The sequence below is a fragment of the Helicoverpa zea genome, chromosome 3 (assembly GCF_022581195.2).
Source record: "Helicoverpa zea isolate HzStark_Cry1AcR chromosome 3, ilHelZeax1.1, whole genome shotgun sequence".
NCBI classification, from domain to species: domain Eukaryota; kingdom Metazoa; phylum Arthropoda; class Insecta; order Lepidoptera; family Noctuidae; genus Helicoverpa; species Helicoverpa zea.
In genome coordinates, this window is record NC_061454.1 from 5,672,532 (window position 1) to 5,692,897 (window position 20,366).

General features: G+C 39.1%; 1 protein-coding gene across 2 annotated transcripts; it reads right to left on the minus strand.

The window, feature by feature from the left end:
* Positions 1–4,374: 4,374 nt before the first annotated feature.
* On the minus strand, positions 4,375–19,445 carry LOC124645845 (golgin subfamily A member 1). Of its 2 annotated transcripts, XM_047185780.1 has the most exons (13): positions 19,220–19,445; positions 19,011–19,148; positions 18,720–18,770; positions 18,263–18,434; positions 16,947–17,104; positions 16,117–16,279; positions 15,424–15,575; positions 14,375–14,521; positions 10,098–10,321; positions 8,993–9,149; positions 7,749–7,904; positions 7,383–7,495; positions 4,375–7,102 (listed from the first exon to the last, which is right to left on the minus strand). In XM_047185780.1, the coding sequence occupies exons 2-13, from the start codon at positions 19,125–19,127 to the stop codon at positions 6,928–6,930; spliced, it is 1,785 nt and encodes a 594-aa protein (XP_047041736.1). In that variant the 5' UTR covers positions 19,128–19,148; positions 19,220–19,445; the 3' UTR covers positions 4,375–6,927. The 2 variants fall into 2 exon arrangements, with proteins under 2 accessions (XP_047041736.1, XP_047041737.1); XM_047185781.1 differs by lacking the exon at positions 14,375–14,521.
* Between the last annotated feature and the right edge of the window lie 921 nt (positions 19,446–20,366).

Sequence of the window (20,366 nt, forward strand, 5' to 3'; positions counted from 1 at the left end):
TTGCTTTTATTCTTATAAATAGGATTATAAAAAAGACAACAAAAGCTTAAGGCAGTTGTCCCACCAACGACGAGAAAACAACTATCGGCTATTTCCTCGCTCAAGAAACGTACAATAGATATACTTTCCAAGTGAACAAAAGAGATGCATAAACAAATAGTTGATCGCTGACTGTTCACACTGCCGGCGAGCACTCGCTTCACTAGTTTGTCGCTGAGTGACAAGAGCTATGAAAGATAACACTCGCTCGGCGACACTCGCCAAGCGATTAGAACTCACGCCGAGAGAGCAACCAGTGGTCATTTCTCTACAGTGCGTATCTAGCGAGCGAGTGATGCGAGTAATCGCCCGCCTCACTCGCACATTCGCTTTTTTTTTTGGTATGGCATCTCGCAGTTCAGCCTAGGAAGCCGTGTACTGCTTAACCGGACTTTTCCCTGTGGATGCCTAGAATTTAAGGCCTCCAGCCAGGGGCGTAAAACAACTTATAAACTAAGCGACTGCGCTAAGGGTACCCCCTGTGGGGTCGGACCTCGGCTTAGGGCGTCGGTGGGGAGGCAGCAAGAGGACAGGCTGGATCATATGATCATTATTATTAAATGGGGAAGTTAAAGCTACTGGCTCAGCTCGCAGGCTGGCTCGATGAGCAAGGGTCGGGAGGACAAAGAACGGGACGTCGCGGCGGAACTCGGCGGCGAGGTTTGTACGAACGCGGTTTGTATTTGTGTAGAGTGCTAGTGAGTTTACTACTCTCTTGGAGGACAGTTATCTCATCGTCAGGTTCTAGGAGGGCATGCCTAGGGCGGCGAATCCTACTGATGCGGGAGGGAGTATAATTACTGGCTGACACGATAAGTGAGTTATCGTGTTTCTCAGCGCGTTCGAAGTACCGTATGGCGGCACGCTTCATATGGGTACTGGCGGATGGTAGGGATTTTTAAGTCGAGATGAAGAATCTCATTTCGAACATAATAGGGAGCTCCTGTGATTTTCCGTAAATTACGGTTTTGAAGGGCCTGCATTCGGTGAAGGCGGCGATGTCTTGCCTGTGCGAACACAGGGCAAGCATACATCATGATGGGGCGTATGCACGATACGTAGAGGCGTAACTTGCATTTAAGAGATAATTTGCTCTTTGAATTGAGCAAGAAGTGCAATCTACCGTACACAAAGGCTCCTCTAGAGCGCACCTTACTTATGTGCTCGGCGAATGAGAGGCGCTGGTCTAAGATTACACCTAGATATTTGGCATGCTCCTTCCAAAGAATCGGCCTACCAAACATGGTGACTGATGGGGGCGCGGGAGGAAGCCAGGAGAAGCTTTTATCGGGGTGGAGTTCGATTCTCCATAGCCTAGTCCAGACACCTAGGGTGTTGCAGTAGGCTTGGAGATGTCTCACTATGGCGGCTGGGCTGCGGCCTGAGCAGTAGATTGCCGTCTCGTCGGCGAATAGGGCTAATTGAACATGCTTGTTCTTAGGAATATCGCTAGTGTATAGCGTGAACAGGATGGGGGAGAGTACCGAGCCTTGTGGGACGCCAGCTTTTATAGGGTGGGCCGAAGAAAGAGTGCCGTCTATGCGATAGTGAAAGGTGCGATTCGACAAAAAGTCTCGTAAGATGACGACGAGACGGTCTGGGACACCGAGTTGGTAAAGCTTGTAAATCATGCCTTTGTGCCAGACTTTGTCGAATGCCTTTGCTATGTCAAAGAGAATCGTACCGGTGAGCTGGCCACGTTGGAATCCGTGGCTCACACCTTCCACGATGCGGTGGACTTGTTGGACACAAGAGTGATGGGTTTGAAAACCAAACTGTTCTAATGGAATAAGACTCTTTGCGTCGACGTAATCTTTGAGACGCTTATAGATAAGTATCTCGTAAATCTTACCGAACACATTGAGTAAACTGATAGGGCGATAGCTGGACGAGTCTGATTTTGGTTTACCGGGTTTGGGAATACCGATTACGGTAGCCTCTTTCCAGGCCTGTGGGAACAGGTTATGGGTCATGGCGCAATTGAAGATCGCGGTCATGAGCATTACCAGGGAAGCGGGTAGGATTTTGAACACTTTATTGGTTATTCTATCTGGGCCCGGAGCTTTACGGGGTTTGAGACGTTTGATGATCTCTGCCACTTCGTCTGGAGTGACGGGAGGCAAGGGATCGTCGGGGTCTTCTTGCGGTGGTAGGGAGGATCTGCGCTCGACCTCGACCTAGTAGGTGAGCCGGGTCGACCGGTTGGGTACTAAGCGAGCATTGAGCCTCGAGGCTGTCGGCCAGACATTCCGCTTTTTCGTCGTCCTCGAAGGCGAGGGAATTGTCGGGGCGTTTGATCGGCGGGGTGGAAGCTTCTTCATTGGATTTGAGTTTCCTTTGAAGATGCCAGAAGGCTTGATGAGTCAGCTCGAGTTCGCTCAGCGTCTTGTCCCAGCGCGTTTGAGGCATCTCAGCTAGGCGTTCTTTTACAGCACGCTGTAAGTTACGCATGTGAGACTTGTTAGCGTCGCAGGGAAAAGTACTGTAGGCACGGACAGCCGCGTTCTTCTCGGTCACCAGAGCACGTACGTCATCCGGGAGCTTGAAGCGATGAAAAAACGTCGCTTCAACTCTACGTGAACACTTGTTCACGGTGGATTGTACGTGCTCGGTGAACGAGCCGATCGCGCCCGTCATGTCAGCGACTGAGTTGATTTCATCGGGAATTGATTCTAACTGGGCTGAGGAGGATTTCAAGCTTTCGCTTAGCATTCTCCAGTCCGTTACAATCTGGGTGGGAGGAGGGCGATCCGGGTCGAGTGGGCCTGTGCGCGGGGCTAGTTCCACAAGAACCGGTCTATGGTCGGAGGTGAGCTCGTGTAGTACGTATCGTGTAGTACTCGATCGAATGTAAACGTAAGTTTACGTTCTTGAGGAGTGTTACATCGAGAACGTCGGGACGGTGGTCGACTATATTAGGAAAGTGAGTGGGATGCATCGGAGCGATGACATCGAAGTTGAGGGTTTCACACTGATTGAATAGCAACCTACCTCTTGGAGAAGTAGTGTTGCTATTCCAGGCGGGATGTTTGGCGTTTAGATCGCCTGCTATTATTACTGAGTCGCTCAAGCCTAGTAAGGCTCTGAGATCGTTCGTGAAAAGGATTGGGTTGTAGGACTGAAAGGAGGATGACGTGGGAGGGCAGTAGGCCGATACGAGAGTGATCGACTGGTGATGGGACATGGCTAGTCGACAGATCGAGGCTTCAATGCAGCTTAAGTCGGGGGGAGTGATCTCTACACAATGTAGCGATCTTTTATAATAGATAAGCGTGCCGCCTTTGTGGCGTGTGGTCCTATCGTTCCTAATTAACTTGTAGTTAGCTATATTTGGGCCGCGTACGTGCGGCGTTAGGAAGGTCTCTTGTACGAGAAGAATGTCTATCTTATGGGATTGTAGGAAGGCGGAAATCTCGTCGCGTTGGCCGAGAATGTCGTTGGCATTATAATAGCCAAGCCTAAGGGAATGGGGTTTAATTTTGGATGTATTATCCATTTCTATTTCCTAAAGAGAGGCAGGTTTTGAACTGCCTGGGCGACGTCTGAATACTCCTGCATAACGGAGTAGAGTTTGATAAGGTCGCCATTGCTGGCGACTATCTCCCTCGAAAGTTGTTGAGCTCTGTCGCTCATGAAGATGCTGAACGTGCTCAGTATAACGTTCATGGAACTGAGCGCTGCTACTGGGCAAGAAGAGGGCGTGATCGATTTGGATGGCGCTTGCGCTTGCGCGGGCTTGGCGGCTATAGGAGCCGCGGAGGGCGCGGAGGGCGCAGAGGGAAGGACGGGAGGGAAGTGAGGTAAGCACGCGGGTGCCGCGGTGGAATTATTCACCGGGGCGGGGGTTGGCTGGGGCTGAGTTGGCCTCAGGGTTGGAAAAGCTCTCCGATGGTTGAGAGGGTTCCATGGGCTGGGTCGCACATTCGCTTATAGCCGAGCTACACAAATATCGGATCTACGCACTCGCTCCCCGCGTCTCGCTAACTCGTTTCTAGTTCTAGCTCTACTCGTTACTCGTTAGTCGTTGCCGGTGAGACAAATGCCTAAGGGTCGATTTATACTAGCGCAGAGTCGAAGCGCATCGAAGCGTCTATCCAAAACTGAACATAACAAATTCAACCTTAACTCAATACGCGCGGCTTCGCTATAGTTCTAAAAAATTTGACGCTTCGATGCGCTTCGACTCTGCGCTAGTATAAATCGACCCTAAGAGAGAACATAAGGGAAGCACATAAGACGAGTACATAAGAGAGTACACAAGAAAGTACATAAGAGGGTATATAAAAGGATAAATTATTAGGTAACTGCCGAAAAATAAATGAAAAACTAGAGAGCTGTTATAAAAATGTAATTTTATTCGAATTTACAATAACAAAACAAAATACATGATAAAAATAAAATAACAAATAAAAAATATCTTTATCATTCTGACATAATTACAAATATTTTACGTTAGCTAAATAAATTACGTGATAGACATCTTATAAAATAAATACTGTGAAAATAAGCAAAAAATAAAGTTCTCTTCAACGTTAAAAATAATAAACTCTCTATAGTAATATTTAAACAAGCTAAGTCTAGACAATGTACAGTATAGGGGCAGCCCGCCACGCCACATATCTCCATACAATACAAGTGCCTTCAATTGACAGTGCTGCCGCGAGCTAACTTTACGAATACTTTACAAACAGTGAACTATCATGTCCTTTTAATTTATTTAACTACTAACATTTATGACTCTTCGTATAAACTTCTATATACCTTACATGTAACGCAACAAAAATCTCATTGTTTGCTTATTACGTCTGTTTGGTTCAAAGAGAGAAAACGCTTATAGAACAATTTTGTGATGTTAACGAGTTAATCCACAATATTCAGTGAAAATAGGTACTATAATAGCTCAATGAGAGTTTTCAATCTAAAATCCCAAACTTGTATTTACTCAGATTTCCAAACTTTCCCACATTCACTCACAGATTGTCATTTTTTATTATAAATCCTTACAAAAGTGAAAAATTGGTAGATGTTTTGAATCTACCTAGCGTAATGTGCTGCTGTGTGCTTTACAATTTAATTATTAGTTGAAGTTATCAACGCTGACGAAAAGTTATTTTTTTACAAAATGTGTGAGCAAATGCAGCGTTCATCCTGAAGCACAGTTTAGGAGGAAACACAAAGACGACAATATACATCAAAAAACCTTACAACGCTGACTGAGAATTCGTGAAATACTGTTTTTATTAATTTGATATAAATGAGAAAAAGAACAATAATGACTTAAAAATACTTCCTACTTTTATATCTTTAGTGTTTCCTCCTTTAGACACTGAAGGCTTAGTTAAATCTTTATAATACAAAGGGGCAGTATGTATCTCTTTCGCCTTTTATTTATTTACCTTTCTACAATATTCAGACAATAACTCTAATACAACTTGATGAGGCAATGTTAAATGAATGCATCAACAACAAAACTATGTATTTCTCCTGTCGTTATTGCAAATTAATTAACAACACAACGCAATCCAGTAACTAAGTAAACATTCACATTCACCACAATACAATAAATTCAATATTTAAATAATGACTAGCAACTATTAAGGCAACTTTAATAAAATTTCCACAATGTATATTACAATAATGTTGTTCAAAAATACAATAAGGTTACAATACTTAGATTACAAGTAATACGGTATTCGCTTATTCCGCTACCAATGTTATGTAGAACCATAGCCTATCATTATCTTTTAATTGTATCACCAAGCACATAGCACTATTCTCTATGCCCGACGAAGTCCGAAGCTAGACCGAGTCCTAACTTTAGTGATTTCAATACAACATTCGTTCTTATCATAATTTCGTGATTATTCAAACAGGAATTTGATAGTAAGTTTGTAACTTATACAGGTAATATATAGAGGTACTGCAACTTCGTTGATCGACAACTACATAATTTAAACAAAATACTTAGAAGAATGCTATAATTTTTAACATAAATAAATATTCGAAACGAACAGAACAAAAATACTGATATATTTATTCATAATTAATTACATCATAAAAATAAAGAGCAATTCAGTTATTTAAATAGTTTTAACAAAAAATAAGGTTTATTTCCTACAGAATGGGACTACTTATAGAATTTAGTTCATTAATACTTTCCAATGGAATGTTTTACTACAAAACTTTGACAGAGAGATTCTTAGAAGTTACACATCACTTCATTTCAAACAACACAGGTAACACAGGGCTACAACAGTATGATACGCACCCGTACAAGTTATTACTAATATATTAAAGCTTGGCGCACACGTATCAATTATTTACAAAGGTTTGCTAGCGTTGGCTCTGGGACTATCATTAACAGACAAAATACAACTCACCTATGTATACCCTTGCTAAGTCAATATCTTCTTATGAGTTAGGTAATAGCTGCTTAAATAGGCTTGGCAACGTGGTTTAAGCTGGGACTTTTATACATATTTCTTAAGAAAATTTAAGTTCAAGTTTTTTAACAATGACGGTGTTGTTTATATTCGAACATTCTGAATATTTGCAATGTATTAGATTGGCCGTTGACGTTATGTAATATATATTTTTCAAATGATGAACTTGATAATCGCCACGCTAGTCTATCAAGTCTATCCGGTCGAACCGTAACTGCTTGTACATAAGATATATGTATTTAGCATTGCTAATGAACGAACAAAACGCAATCCCAAAATCAACTTGCCCATTGCCAAGCTTAATCCAACACGTTTGCACATGAAACCCAGACCACCCTAGTGTTGAATGAACGCAACACACTAGCAGCCGAGTCAACAAAATAAAAGTCTACTTGCCACGCTACTTCAACCTTACAGCTTGCACATAAGTGTCAGTTTAGAGTGATCAGGTGTTGAGGGAGGGGAACCAGGCGGCGAGGCCGGTGCGCGGGGGGAGGGCGGCGCGGAGCAGCGCCTCCTCGTGCGCGGAGAGGCGCAGTAGCGCGGCCAGTGCGCGGGTCAGCTGACGTGCTTCTAGCTCGCGGGCTGTTAGGAAACGGAGGACCACGTGTTTTAAGTACCTGGAAAAAAATGAAAAATATTTCCAATTGAGATTAAACTTGGACTACGGCTGTTCCCAAGATTCTATCTATCCGTTACTGTTGCGTACAAGAGAGAATTTCTACAGTAGGCATGTACAACTTATGTCAATTTTCTATCTCTAGTTTAAGCAAAACGGCCGTTAGAGAATTTTGGAACTCTAAACATGATTAGATATATCTATACCCCTCAGGACACCGGGTAACACCGGGTAAAATAACTAGTAAACAAGTATAGATAAATGTAGGTTTACGGCCTTACCTTCTACTAATATCCTGTTCTTCTGCAGAGGTAAGATCAGACTTGCTGCTCTGTAGTTCACGTTGTAATGTCTTCTTCATGTCCGATATTCTGTTGTCTAACGTCTTTATTTTCTGCAAAACAATGTAACACACTTTAGCCACAACACTTTTATTTACAGAGGTCTATTACGATAAAATAGAAAGTACTCTCGGTGAGCCTCTTCAGCACCTAGTTAACTTAGGTGAAGTTACCGAAAACATTAACTACAGTTTTCTTAAAACCACTGTTTACTAGGAATTTAGTTAAGTATAAGAAAAAACGGACGTTTATATTTATATATAGTTTATATTGCCTGTGAAGTTGGTCTTGAAAATATCGACTCACCTTATTTTTATCACAGATTTCAGTTTCTAAGTCTTGTATAGTCTTTTTGAGTGCAGTCTCGTTTTCTATTAATTCGTCAATTTTATTCTTTAATTGTTCGATTTCCACTTTACGGGCTTGTTCGCTCTCTTTGATTAACATGCACGCAGCTTGATTCTGAAATGAATTCATTTTAACAATGTCATATCAATTTACAGAGTACATAAATTGTGCAATTAACAATATGGAATGGACATTAATTATTGGGCAATAAACTACATGGTTAACACTGATCTAGTTATTAATAACTATCTACTATACTATGGCTATGATTTATTATTATGCAATAGATTTGTATACATTATGCAATATATGTAACTGCAGTCAATTTGCTGTAAAACTTGGCCATGGTTTTTGCTACTATGCTATATATCTTTATAGACAAATCACACCATGAGACTGATTCTTACAGTTGAATATTAACAGACTGGTTATTCGTTTTCAATATTAATAATAATCGACACGTGTAACATACCAGTTAATATGGTCACAAAAATAGAGACATTGGCAAAGAAACTGGCGCCAAGTCTGTTAATCTCCATAACAGCTTACAGAATCAGTTAAAAAAATATTTAACATACCCGCCTGAACGTGATTGCTGAATTTTAACTGGCTAATCAGACGAAGCAGGCTTTTATCTACTATTGTTAATTGAAAAGTAATGTAACATTTAAAAGTCAAGATCGTCTTGTTTTTTTAACTGATCTCAAATTATTTCTATATTGAAAGGTTTGATAGGGACGGCAGGAAACCATGAACGTATTACAAAGATTCTTTAAGAACTTTACTCGAGGAAAAAAGGAAAACCAATAAGAAATATCATAACCAGGAAAAAAAACAGGAAACGTCTAAATACTTTTTTTTTCAATTATGCGGGCAGTGTGCAAATTATCATAAGGCTACAGTAAAGGGTAAGTACATGTTCAAGCGCTCCAACTTACAACATTGAATTTGCCCATTACATTACCCATGTTACATTTTTATAAAATTCATTGCTGTGAATGTGAACGATGATGATTTCTTAATGCATCTTGGACACCAATGACTGATTAGCGGTAAAAGAAAATATCTTGAGGAAACCTGGACTTTAAAGTCTGATATCACCCCACCTTGAACTAGTCTGGTGATTACTTCTCTGAATGGAAAAGAGATCGCAGCCCTATAAAGGCTCAATAAAAAGCCTAATATTAAAGGTGTATCCTGACCTCCTTATGCTGAGCGATGAGTCCTTCTAGCTCCGTGATCTTAGCCTTGAGGTCGACAATCTCGGTCTCCTGGTAGCGCACGTTGCATTGGCTCATCTCTATCGTCTGCGACATGTGAGCGTTGCGCAGTAAGGCTTCGTCTTTTTCTCGCTTTTCTCTGGAACATAACATGTTTTTATATAGAAAAAGGTTCAAGTAATGAAGCTGCTAAGTTGGGAAAAATTAAGAAGTCAAAGAATTAAACTCATAATATATGTACGAGGCCAAAAAGGACTTTAGCTCCGAATAATGGCATGTGGCCCATTCCGCTCCTGCGACTCCATATCCGCTGATACCTAAAAATGTTTCGAGACGACAAAAAATTGGCGACATTGGTGTCGGCAGGTACGAACAGGAACCTATATTTTCAATGGGTCTGCTTGTCGCCTTCGTAACTTTTACTGTTCTCTCTTCTACACAGTACCCATAGGGTGTATGTGGAAATATGCATGCTATTAGCTACTCCATTAAATGTTACAAAATGGTACAACGAACGTGCGAAAAGCTTAAAGCAATTCGTTCCTGATGCGCTCCGATGGAAATGGTCACCTAATGGTGATAACCGTTAAAGAATTCGTTAAATATTCAGGTAAGTATGCAAATGAAAGACTTTGTCTTAAAATAAGAGCAGAAGAATGCCGTTGAATGTCTTTTTTATACAACAAGAATTATATCAAACTGTGTCTTCGATTCTTTTGCCAATAAATCCTTACTTATTACTATTCCTCGCTAATTAATGTGCATTTTAAATATGTCTGTACCAAAATTGGTACAGACCGACAAATTTGGTACGTATAGGCAAATTTTTTTTCGGGTGCGTAACGTCCTTCCCTTGGGTGGCGGATGGAACCCTGGGGAACTGCTAATATACATAAACTAAGAGATTTGTTTGTTTTGTTGTACCAAATATTACTTGTGAATGATTTGTAAAAATATTTCTTCAAAAATTGGAAAGCTACGTTATCCTCGCTTTAAGTATTTTATCCGGGTACGGGCAGTAGTACCCACATGGCGCGAGTGAAACCCCAGGAAACAGCTAGCAACATATAACTAAACAACTACTTACTTGTCAAACTTCCTCTGTATATCCAAGAAGTCGTGTTGCATCTCCGTAACCATAGAGTTAAGGTGATTGACCTCAGCCTTGCTCTCGTCACACATCAGGTTGGACTTATCCACCTTCTCTCTGAGGATCTTGACCAGGGTCCGTTCATTCTCCAGTGCTTCTGACAGCTCCTTGTTCTCTAGCGTCAGACTTTCTATACGGCTCTCGTAATCCATCGTTTTATCCTGCAATATGTTGATTTTTGTACCAAGAGGAAGTAAACCTCCTTATTTGAAGTCCTTGGAATAACCAGTCAACGTTATTTTAAATAATATTGTTATTACACCCTTGGAATAAACCCGTTAACGCTGCTTTAAATAATATTCCTATTTAACTCAAAATATCTCGTTATGAATTTATATAATAAAATAAATTATTAAGAACATTTCTAATAAAACAAAAAGTCAAGTTATTCAACTTTTTTACATATTTTCCTTAAGTACAGGTTGTTTACCTCATTAGCAAGTTCGCCGCGGTATATTTTCGCTGTTGACTTATCTACCGAACGATTATGATAAACTAAGCACGTGACAGCTATGTAAACACAGGTAATCTTATTTTAATAACTGTTGTGTCATCTAGGTTATATTCTTAGAACACCATAACCACTGTTTATGATTCCCGATTAGTTATTACACGTAAGGACTATTGTATGAGCTATGCTGTCACTGAGATAGTTTATATGAATGAGTCATCATCAGATTATTATATCATATCTGTGTACCTAACAGACTTACAAGTTTTTGTTGTTTTTAGTCACCGTTTTTTTTCTAGATTTAACACTGAACAAGCACGTTTAGGCACTCATATTACTAAGTATAAACAATTTACAGTTTATTCCGCTGGTTAAGTCACGTACACTTTCTAGTAACTGTAGATTGGCGCACCGCTCTCACGACCGCTCGACGCTACCGACAATAAAACACTAAGGACCTAAGTGTAAACATTCGCCAATGCGACCGGTTTTGTTGCAATACAATGTTTTTACTTCCAGTCTATAGTTACGCCACTACCGTGCAAGCCTATTGAAACTGTCGCAATGTCAATGTAAATCACCTAAACACAACACTAAAATAACAATCTTTTATATAAATATTGAGCATTAGTAACGGAACTGATATGAAAGTCAATGTTAATTTAGCAAGCAACTGTATTCTGTTATTCTAATTCACACGAAACAGTACGTTTGAGTCTAACGTGAGAATGGCAGATAAGATAGATATAATCAAACCACTAAATGAACACAGCATCATGTTATCTTCACTCTGTAAATCACCGAAACACAACACTAAAATAACAATCTTTTATATAAATATTGAGCATTAGTAACGGAACTGATATGAAAGTCAATGTTAATTTAGCAAGCAACTGTATTCTGTTATTCTAATTCACACGAAACAGTACGTTTGAGTCTAACGTGAGAATGGCAGATAAGATAGATATAATCAAACCACTAAATGAACACAGCATCATGTTATCTTCACTCTTCTGTAGTATGAAGCAAGGCAGGAAGGTTAAGAGCCCATCCGATATAAGATTAGTATCAACATGCACACACCAAACTAGCCGATACCCATGCAAAAACAGGGGAAAACAAAAGAAAATAATTTTTATAATAGACGAAAATAATTTATTTATACAAATCCGTGCATCACATCAAAACAACAACAATGTGTAAATATAATTTTCATAATTTTGTACTGTATATAATAAATTCGTTATACACTACTTACTTGGAATGTTGCACTATGTATAGATTGATAAAAACCTCGTTTTTGTGAACAATAGGTGTGCCATCACCTGTGCAAAGTGACTAACAGCCCGGACGTATTTATTTGGTCGTGACAAAAGACCACGTGACGCGTAGGTACATAATCAATTTATCAACGCGACTCGATAACAAAACAAAGGGTACAATTTATTGATACTAAACCGCATTGTGAGGCAAGCGATGTGCTGACTATATCTTTATGAGATGGCCGATTGCGATTTCAAATTCAAATACTATAATATATTTTATTTTTTTATTTCTAAGAAAAATAATTAATTAGGTAATGGACCCTGTATGCGTGGGCATTGTCTACTTATTTTTTGCCAACTAATCACAACAGCCAACCACATAATTTGGCAGCAAATAAACCAATTAAAACGACTAGGTGCAACCTGGGTGTAGTCTTTGAATCGCAATTGGCAATCATTCAGCTGCAATAGTAACGTGAGCCAAACAACCAAGTAATTCTCTGTAATTTGCATCACAGAATAATAAATCTAAAAGCTACCATTTCACAGTCCAATATTTTTCCAGTCAAAAAGATTTGAAACATTTTGACAAAATACTTTTAAGTATTTTGTCAAAATGTTTCTCGTGCTCGTGCTCTGGATAGGCACAAATCTTTTTCACTCAATGTAGCTAAGCTGCCAAAGAAAAAACAATGAATTTGAAAGACGTAACGGATTTCTTATTACCTATAAATAATAGATATTTAATATCTATGAGTACTTTTGCACGTAAATAAAAAAATCTATCAACTATTCATGATATTTCGTTATAGGAACTTAAGTATAAGGCCCATACTTGCGTGGCAGTATTTTCAGTAATAAACTTCACAGTTTGTCTGGGTGCTTTTGATTCGAATATTTAAACCAGTTAATTGATACCGGTACCATACCATAGAGCATATTTATCACTGTAAATACTTCAACGCGTGCATTCAATTCATAAACTTGTTTCATTGTTTTCCAAATTATTTTTTATTTCAATCCTAATATTAATATTTATTTTAATGCTCAATCCTTCTCCGTGAGAGAGGAGGCCTGTGCCCAGCAGTGGGGCGACATAAAGGCTGTAACAGTCACAGTAATCCTTAGAGTCAATTAAGTAAGTACTCTATTTACTTACTATTTTAACAATAAAACAAGTTGTATATAATAAATAGAATCTCCATAATTTCTTTAACACATATAAAGCTAGCAAGCTTGGCCAATAGTGCAACCATTTGAATTTGGAATGTATTTAAAGCCTTATATTCACTGTAACGTTTATCAGTTTTGCTGCAGTGAATACAGGACTTTACACCAAAAAATAAGTATAAAAAATAGCAACAAAATGTTTAGACTAAATAACTTAGTAAATAAAAAAATAATGTTTAAATGCAAACAATATAATCAATACACTACTACATAAAGTATAATTCTAACTGCACAATGATATGACGCAATACTGAGTTACTGACCAAATATTACAAACAATGTTTACCCAACTTTATATTTACCATGTAGAACTATTCCCCTGTGATAAAGTGACAGCTATGCAAAGGGGTGTACTTGAACGATTAAGAAGTAAGAATAAGATCTATTCGCAATGTCCCCGCTATCGATACTACAAAGCGAACCTAAAAGCTCGAGTGTACAGCACTAGTAATGCGTCACAACACGCAGTATACCACCGACTTATCTGTTCAGACGGACATACATGTAAATAAATTGGAATTTTCCACTGAACAGATGTCTAAGGGTCAGCTCAGATTTGGCAAACACTGAAGTCACATTTCTGATGTGAAAGTGACGTTACTAAGGTCGATTTTCAAATGTTCGCTAAATCTGAGCTACGCAACAAGGCATATGCGAGACTAGAGTGACTATATGGTGTAGAGGCTGGGACTCACGGCGTCGGCCGCGGCGGCGTTTCGCAGCGACTTCACTTCCATGGCGAGTGAATGCACCTCCCCGTTCAAACGCACCACCTGACACATAGCACTACCTCTACAGCTCACGTCTAATTACTTTGCCCCTCTGAAGTTGGTTAATTGTGATTGCGCAGAACTGCGCAACATTGCGCAAAACTGCGCAAAAGTTGGCTTCAGAGGAGCAAAGGTCGAAGGATGTAGAATGTTCTAGCACGCTATGATAGGACATACAACAATGTTGTCGATTCTCTAAAATTCAGATTTGATATTGAATTTGTTTAGTTGGGAGTTAGCTTTGATAAGTACTACAGTACATATTACATGTTTTTGGTAGTCAATGATATGTTAGTAATAGAATTTCATGCAAATATGTGTATTTTGGTTTGTGTAGTTTGGTATTTTGTGTATTTTGTAAATACAAGTTCAACATGCAAGGAAATAATTGGACAGCACATTGCTAGTCATGGACTTAGAAATGAAGGCCACATATTTTAGACGCCTACAGAATTAGTTAACATATACATAGGAATAGAAAATTTTTAATTTGTATACCTTAGCTTCACTGTTGGCGAGGTTTTGTTTGGCTTTCTCGAGTTCTGCGGCTGCGTTAAGAAGTTTCTCTTGCATCTCTTTTTTCTCAATCTCCACTCGTCTCCTTTCTGAGCCTTCCTCTCCCGCTTGCCGCGACAGTCGCGCCACCTATGTTTGACATCTTAGTGTAATAGTAAAATTCATTGAATGCAAAATCATTTTTGGTTGTAAATATTATTTGTGTATTTTACAAATTGGATCTCTACCTACCTGCAAAGCGACGCGTAGGTACTGGTGTTTTTATATTTATAATTTGGTATATAACTTTATAGCAATATACTGCTTAAAATCTCCTAGTAAGAACACGTTTCTACAATAAATATAAAAAATGTGTGTAATAAAATTCCCGTTGTAAATAACTCGATTCGGTAACGTACTAATTACATATTTACAAATGTACAAAACGTTGTATTACTGTTAGTTGCAATTAATGAGAGCTTGAGACAAGCTAACAGACGTCTTGTAGATGGTGTGCGATTAATGTTTCATGCTTCATGCCCACGCTTTCACATGCATATACACACACACACGCACACATACATATTCTATACATGTTATATGTGAAGACAGTTTCAGGTAAATAATAGTGAGACTAACGATGTAAAAGCTATGTAAAAAAATCGTGACTAACAGAGTTCGTCATAAATAATTATTTATGACGAACTCTCGAATTCTCGAAACGACTCGAATTGCTAGTAAAACAATTTCTAGCTTCATAATCCACTCTCGTGTCGTACGAGTACGAGTGATTGCATTTTTTCAGGGAACGCAATTTAAGTTATAAGGATTGTCATGAACATGATAACTAAAGATCATAAATCATCAGTACTTTTTTTCCGCAAATTATTATTATTTTTCTTCGATTTCAAGATTTCAGTCGCCATTATATTCTATTGAGTTTCTGAGCCCTGCCATGTATGTACCTTTACATTTTATAACATCCTATGTATCTACTCATGATCGCAATAAACATTCAAAGTTTGAAGTTCTACAACACATGCGACTAATACCTGTGTCTCCAAGGAAGCGATCTGTCCGCTCCAAGACGTCTTGACGTCAGCCAGCGCCATCTTGGCCTCCTGCAGCTGTCGGGTTAACACTGCGCGCTCACGACACACGCGGTCGTACTCCGCGCAATCCGTCGGTGTTACGTCGCGTTTGTCTAGGGAAGAATAATATGTAATGTTAAAAAAATCCGAGGTATTGTCTTCGATGATATAGGGGAGAGATGAAATCAGAAAAGTTGACCGTGATGTGGGATGCAAAGGGAAAGCGAGAGAATTTAAGAGATGTTGACGTGAGGAGCCAAAATACGAAAACCGAGAATTTTCGGGAGAGACCCGGGTATTTGCTCTCCTTTGTGAATTATAAAGCCAAACATGTTTTCTGTTATGATTACATAGTAAACACTTTGATTAGATATATGTAGTTAAAATTTCAGTCAGTTAGAACAGAGTCAGTAGTAGTCAGAAGTCTGACACCAGTCTAACCAAGGGGTATTGGGTTGCCCGGGACACTGTGTTGAGGAGGTCAGATAGGGCAGTCGCTTCTTGTAACACACTGGTACTCTGCTGCATCCGGTTAGACTGGAAGCCGACCGCAACGTAGCTGGGAAAAGGCTCGGCGGATGATGATGATGGTTACAGAACTGGTATGGTTTTGGGACAAAATGTATAAAGACATTTTAGTGTTGATTATATTACCGTCGTCATGCATATGATGATGCGGGTTGTCGGGCGGCAGGGCGGCGCAGACTAGCGCGAGCCTGTCGGCGAGGTCGGCGGCCCGCGCCTGCTCGCCGCTCAGAGCCGCGGTCAGCTCCGCTCGCTCGCGGGCCCATTCACGACGGCACTGTTCTAACTCCTCCTGTAGAAATAAAAAATAAGAATGTTTTTGTAAAAAAAAAACTGGCTTAGTTCAAGTCGGACTAGTGCACGAAGGTCCCTTATCTATGTCTGTGTGCTAGTACGTTTTTTAACTACGTTTTTTGCATGGGTATTTTTAGTATTGGTTGTTATAATGGCAACAATAATAAATCATTGATGAAAATTACAAATGTCTAATCATAAAGATGCATGAGATACAGACGGATTACAGATGCAAAGGGTCAGCGAACTCCTAGTTCATAATATATTACCTTATTCATAATATATTACCATATCTATGTATTTTTTGTAACTATGCCATAAAAGTAAATTAGTTATATATGCATACAGGACGCGACAGTAACAACTCTGTAGATAAGCCCCTTTACGAAACACTAAACTGCAGGATGTTTCTGTATCTATAGCAACTGAATTGCAACATATCATGTGGAGTACTTTATTCAATTTGTTCTAGTCCTATCCAAATTTGTACAAACAAATATGGATTAGATTTTTTGATATTTTGGTATAATAATAAAGAATAAAAGTTCATATATGCAATGGAATAAGCAGGGACCTTAGAACAATTTTTTATACTAATGTAATAAATAATATCCTCTGATAATACATAATCAAGTTCTATGATAGCATTCTAAGTTCAAACTCACATTTAAAGCATCAAGTCTGTCCTGAGCTCGCTCAGCTGCAGCCAGTTGTGTCTTCAGTTCAGTAACAAGTCTCTTAGCTGTGTCCCTCTCTGTAATGGCCTTTGCAGCCTCAGCCTGAGCTGTCCTCGCTACTGCTTGTGCTGCTGCTGCCTCCTTGCCTAGGAACAAATAGGTAATGATTTTTTTATATTTTTTAAGTGAATTTTAAGTAAATAAGACTTTTATAGGCTACACACATTACACTCACAGTAGTATATTTATATTTTTATAATTTAATAATTGAATTCCTAAACGTTTTAATGCACAAAATATTATTTATAGAAGATTAGATTAGATTAGATTAGATTATTCTTTATTGTACACCAAAAAAAGAATTGACAACACAGAACATCACAACACACAAAGTACAGTACAAATGGCGGTCTTATCGCTAAATAGCGATTTCTTCCAGACAACCTTTGGATGGAGTTTATCTGTAGAACACAATGAAAAAACGGGCAGTTTAGGGTGTACATACATAATATAGATTATATATAAGTGATAAGTACCAAAGATATAAAAAATAAATAAAAATAAATATTCAATAAACGGAAAATAAAGATAGAAGAACAAAGATAATAAAAGAAAAAATAATAACAATACAGCGATAGTAGTCAAAGAGCCAAGTAGTGATCCTTGACCATTTTTTTAAAAACTGCAATCGACTGCGCACGCCTTATTGCCACTGGCAGTGCATTCCACAGACAAGTGGCTTGTACAACAAACGATTTGTCATAAAATGACGTGGAATGCACTGGCATCTTAAGTTTTAGGTTTTCTGATGACCTGAGTGATCTTGAATGCGTATCACAAACAAACTCAAAACGACTCTTGAGATAAGAAGGGGACGTGGGGTGAAAAAGAATACTATATAGCAAGGAGAGAATGTGAGCGTTCCGGCGAAGTCGTATTGGAAGCCACTTGAGCTTAACACGAAATTCTGACACATGATCATATTTGCGTAAACTGAATGAATCTTATACAAACATTCTGAAGACGCTCAAGTTTATTCAGCTGGTCCTCTCTGAGATCAAGATAACTCCATTTAAGTTTAGTATTCGTAGTTATTATAGTTAACATGTTTTGTTGACAACAATTTGCTAATTTTCACACGTAAAAATTAAATAAACAAGACTTTGTTATTTGCTTGAATGTCCACAGATAGAAACTGAGAACATATTTAAAATAAAGACACAATCATTTACTAGGTAAAAATATTTGTTGGCTACTATAAAACCTCTTTGTATGAAACCTGTACAAAAACTGTTAAGTCTGACCTTGCACAGAGGCGAGTGAAAGTTTCAATTCTTCAATCTTTTGTTCCCAGTAAGCGTCTCTGTCCCGCAGCTTGGCTTCTAACTGTGCTGAGTACTGCTGTTGTAATACTGCCTGGTCTACCCTGCCTCCAGTGCGCTCTGATAGGTAAGACTCCATTTGTGGAGATATTGACTAGAAATACAAAAATACATTTTCATATTTAAGTAAACACAGGGAATATAAGTAAAATAATAGCAAAGGCAGAATTATGAATATACATATTAAACAATAGATATTGCAATTATATCCTGTTCTGAACTATTTTGAAATTAACAATATACATAATAAAACAATTGGTGAAACAATACATTCTGCAGGTGTGGGGCGGAAAGATGATTCAGTTGCAGTCATAATGCTAGATTACATATAGAATATGAACCAACAGAATAAAAATAGAAGAATAGTTTTCTAACTTACATCTGAAGTAGAATCTCCATGTCCACCAGAACTGGAAGGACTTGCTGTTGACTGAAAATACAATATTATGTTTCAGATGCACTGTTAAGTGCCAGTATTATTTCATCACGTTATATATACAGCCAAGTACTTATTATATTGGAGTGATCTAACAATAACATTATTGCCTGAACAATGATGAGACAATACTTAAAAACAAAAGAGCAGTTGCAGTCGCGAAACAAGATTCGAACTCGGAATATCTATCTAAACACATAATTGCTTGTGTAATTAAATGCAACAAATACTTACAGAGTCGTCTCTGAGCGCTATCCTGCCCAGGAAGGCGCCGCTTCGCCAACTACTAGTTATTTTACTTATGTCACTACCAGTTTCTTCCTTTATCTTACTTTTCAAACTCGCAAACATTGTAGCTTGTTAGCGATGTGACTAAAACATTTAAACAACAAATGTAACTCGTTTTCCAATGTAAATGACCATGATAACGTTCGATAACTTACCAGTTTCGAGTTCAAATTAATGCAATGCTGTTTTACGTCAAGTAGATATTAGAATCAGGTAGTCAGAATAAGACGTTTGCCATCACTACACGTATTACCTTTGAAGACAGCATATTTGCTTTGTAATATATAACACCAGAGCTAAAGTTAAAGTATTGTAAGAAATTATTCGCACACAAAAAATTACTGTCACTGAAAAGACGAAAGTCGATTGACAAACAACTGACATGCCTGACACTTGAAAGATAACTTCTGAGCTTGACAGTTGTCTGACGATTTTGACAGTTACTAGGGAGTGAACAAGTGAATAATGACTACTAGTCAAACATAGGCACATTGTTTGACGACACCACTTTCCGGCTTGCTGTTTGCTTGCGTTTGGGTGCTCCGTGCTGCTCTCCTCACCGCTGCCACTGTGGCGAAGCTGTCAGCAGCCTTGGACACCACGGCTTGTCGTGCAGCCGCAGCGCGGGACGATTTGCACGGCATGCGAATATCAATGACATAATCCGTCGCGCTCTTGTTGCCGTAGGCGTTCCAGCCATATTAGAACCCAGTGGTCTGGCACGCGACGATGGCAAGAGACCAGACGGTATGTCGTTGTTCCCGTGGAAGATGGGTAGGTCTTTAGTATGGGACGCGACTTGTGTCGATACTCTTGCACCATCTCACCTTCCTAGCTCGGCGCGATGTGCTGGTTCCGCTGCTGCGGCTGCAGAGAACCTCAAACGGCGCAAATATAGCACCCTGGTTGGTAACTATACCTTTGAGCCGTTTGGGGTTGAAACCCTCGGGCCGTGGGGTCCAAGTGCTCATCTGCTTTTTAAAGATCTGGCAAAGCGACTTGCTGACACTTCAAGTGACCCAAAGGCTGGTTTTTATTTTGGTCAAAAATTAAGCATTGCCATCCAACGTGGCAATGCTGCCAGCCTCTTGGGTACACTCCCGGTGGGCAGCGATGAGGAGTTTTTTGATGCCATTTTTTAGTTGTATATATGTATAAATAAGGCTTTTTTTTACGTCATGTAAATATGTACATAAAATAAAATAATTTATAATGACTAGGAAGTCAAATAGTAAACTAATGTAAATTAGTAGATTTTCACGAACAGGACATACCAATACCGATAACATATAATAACTTATG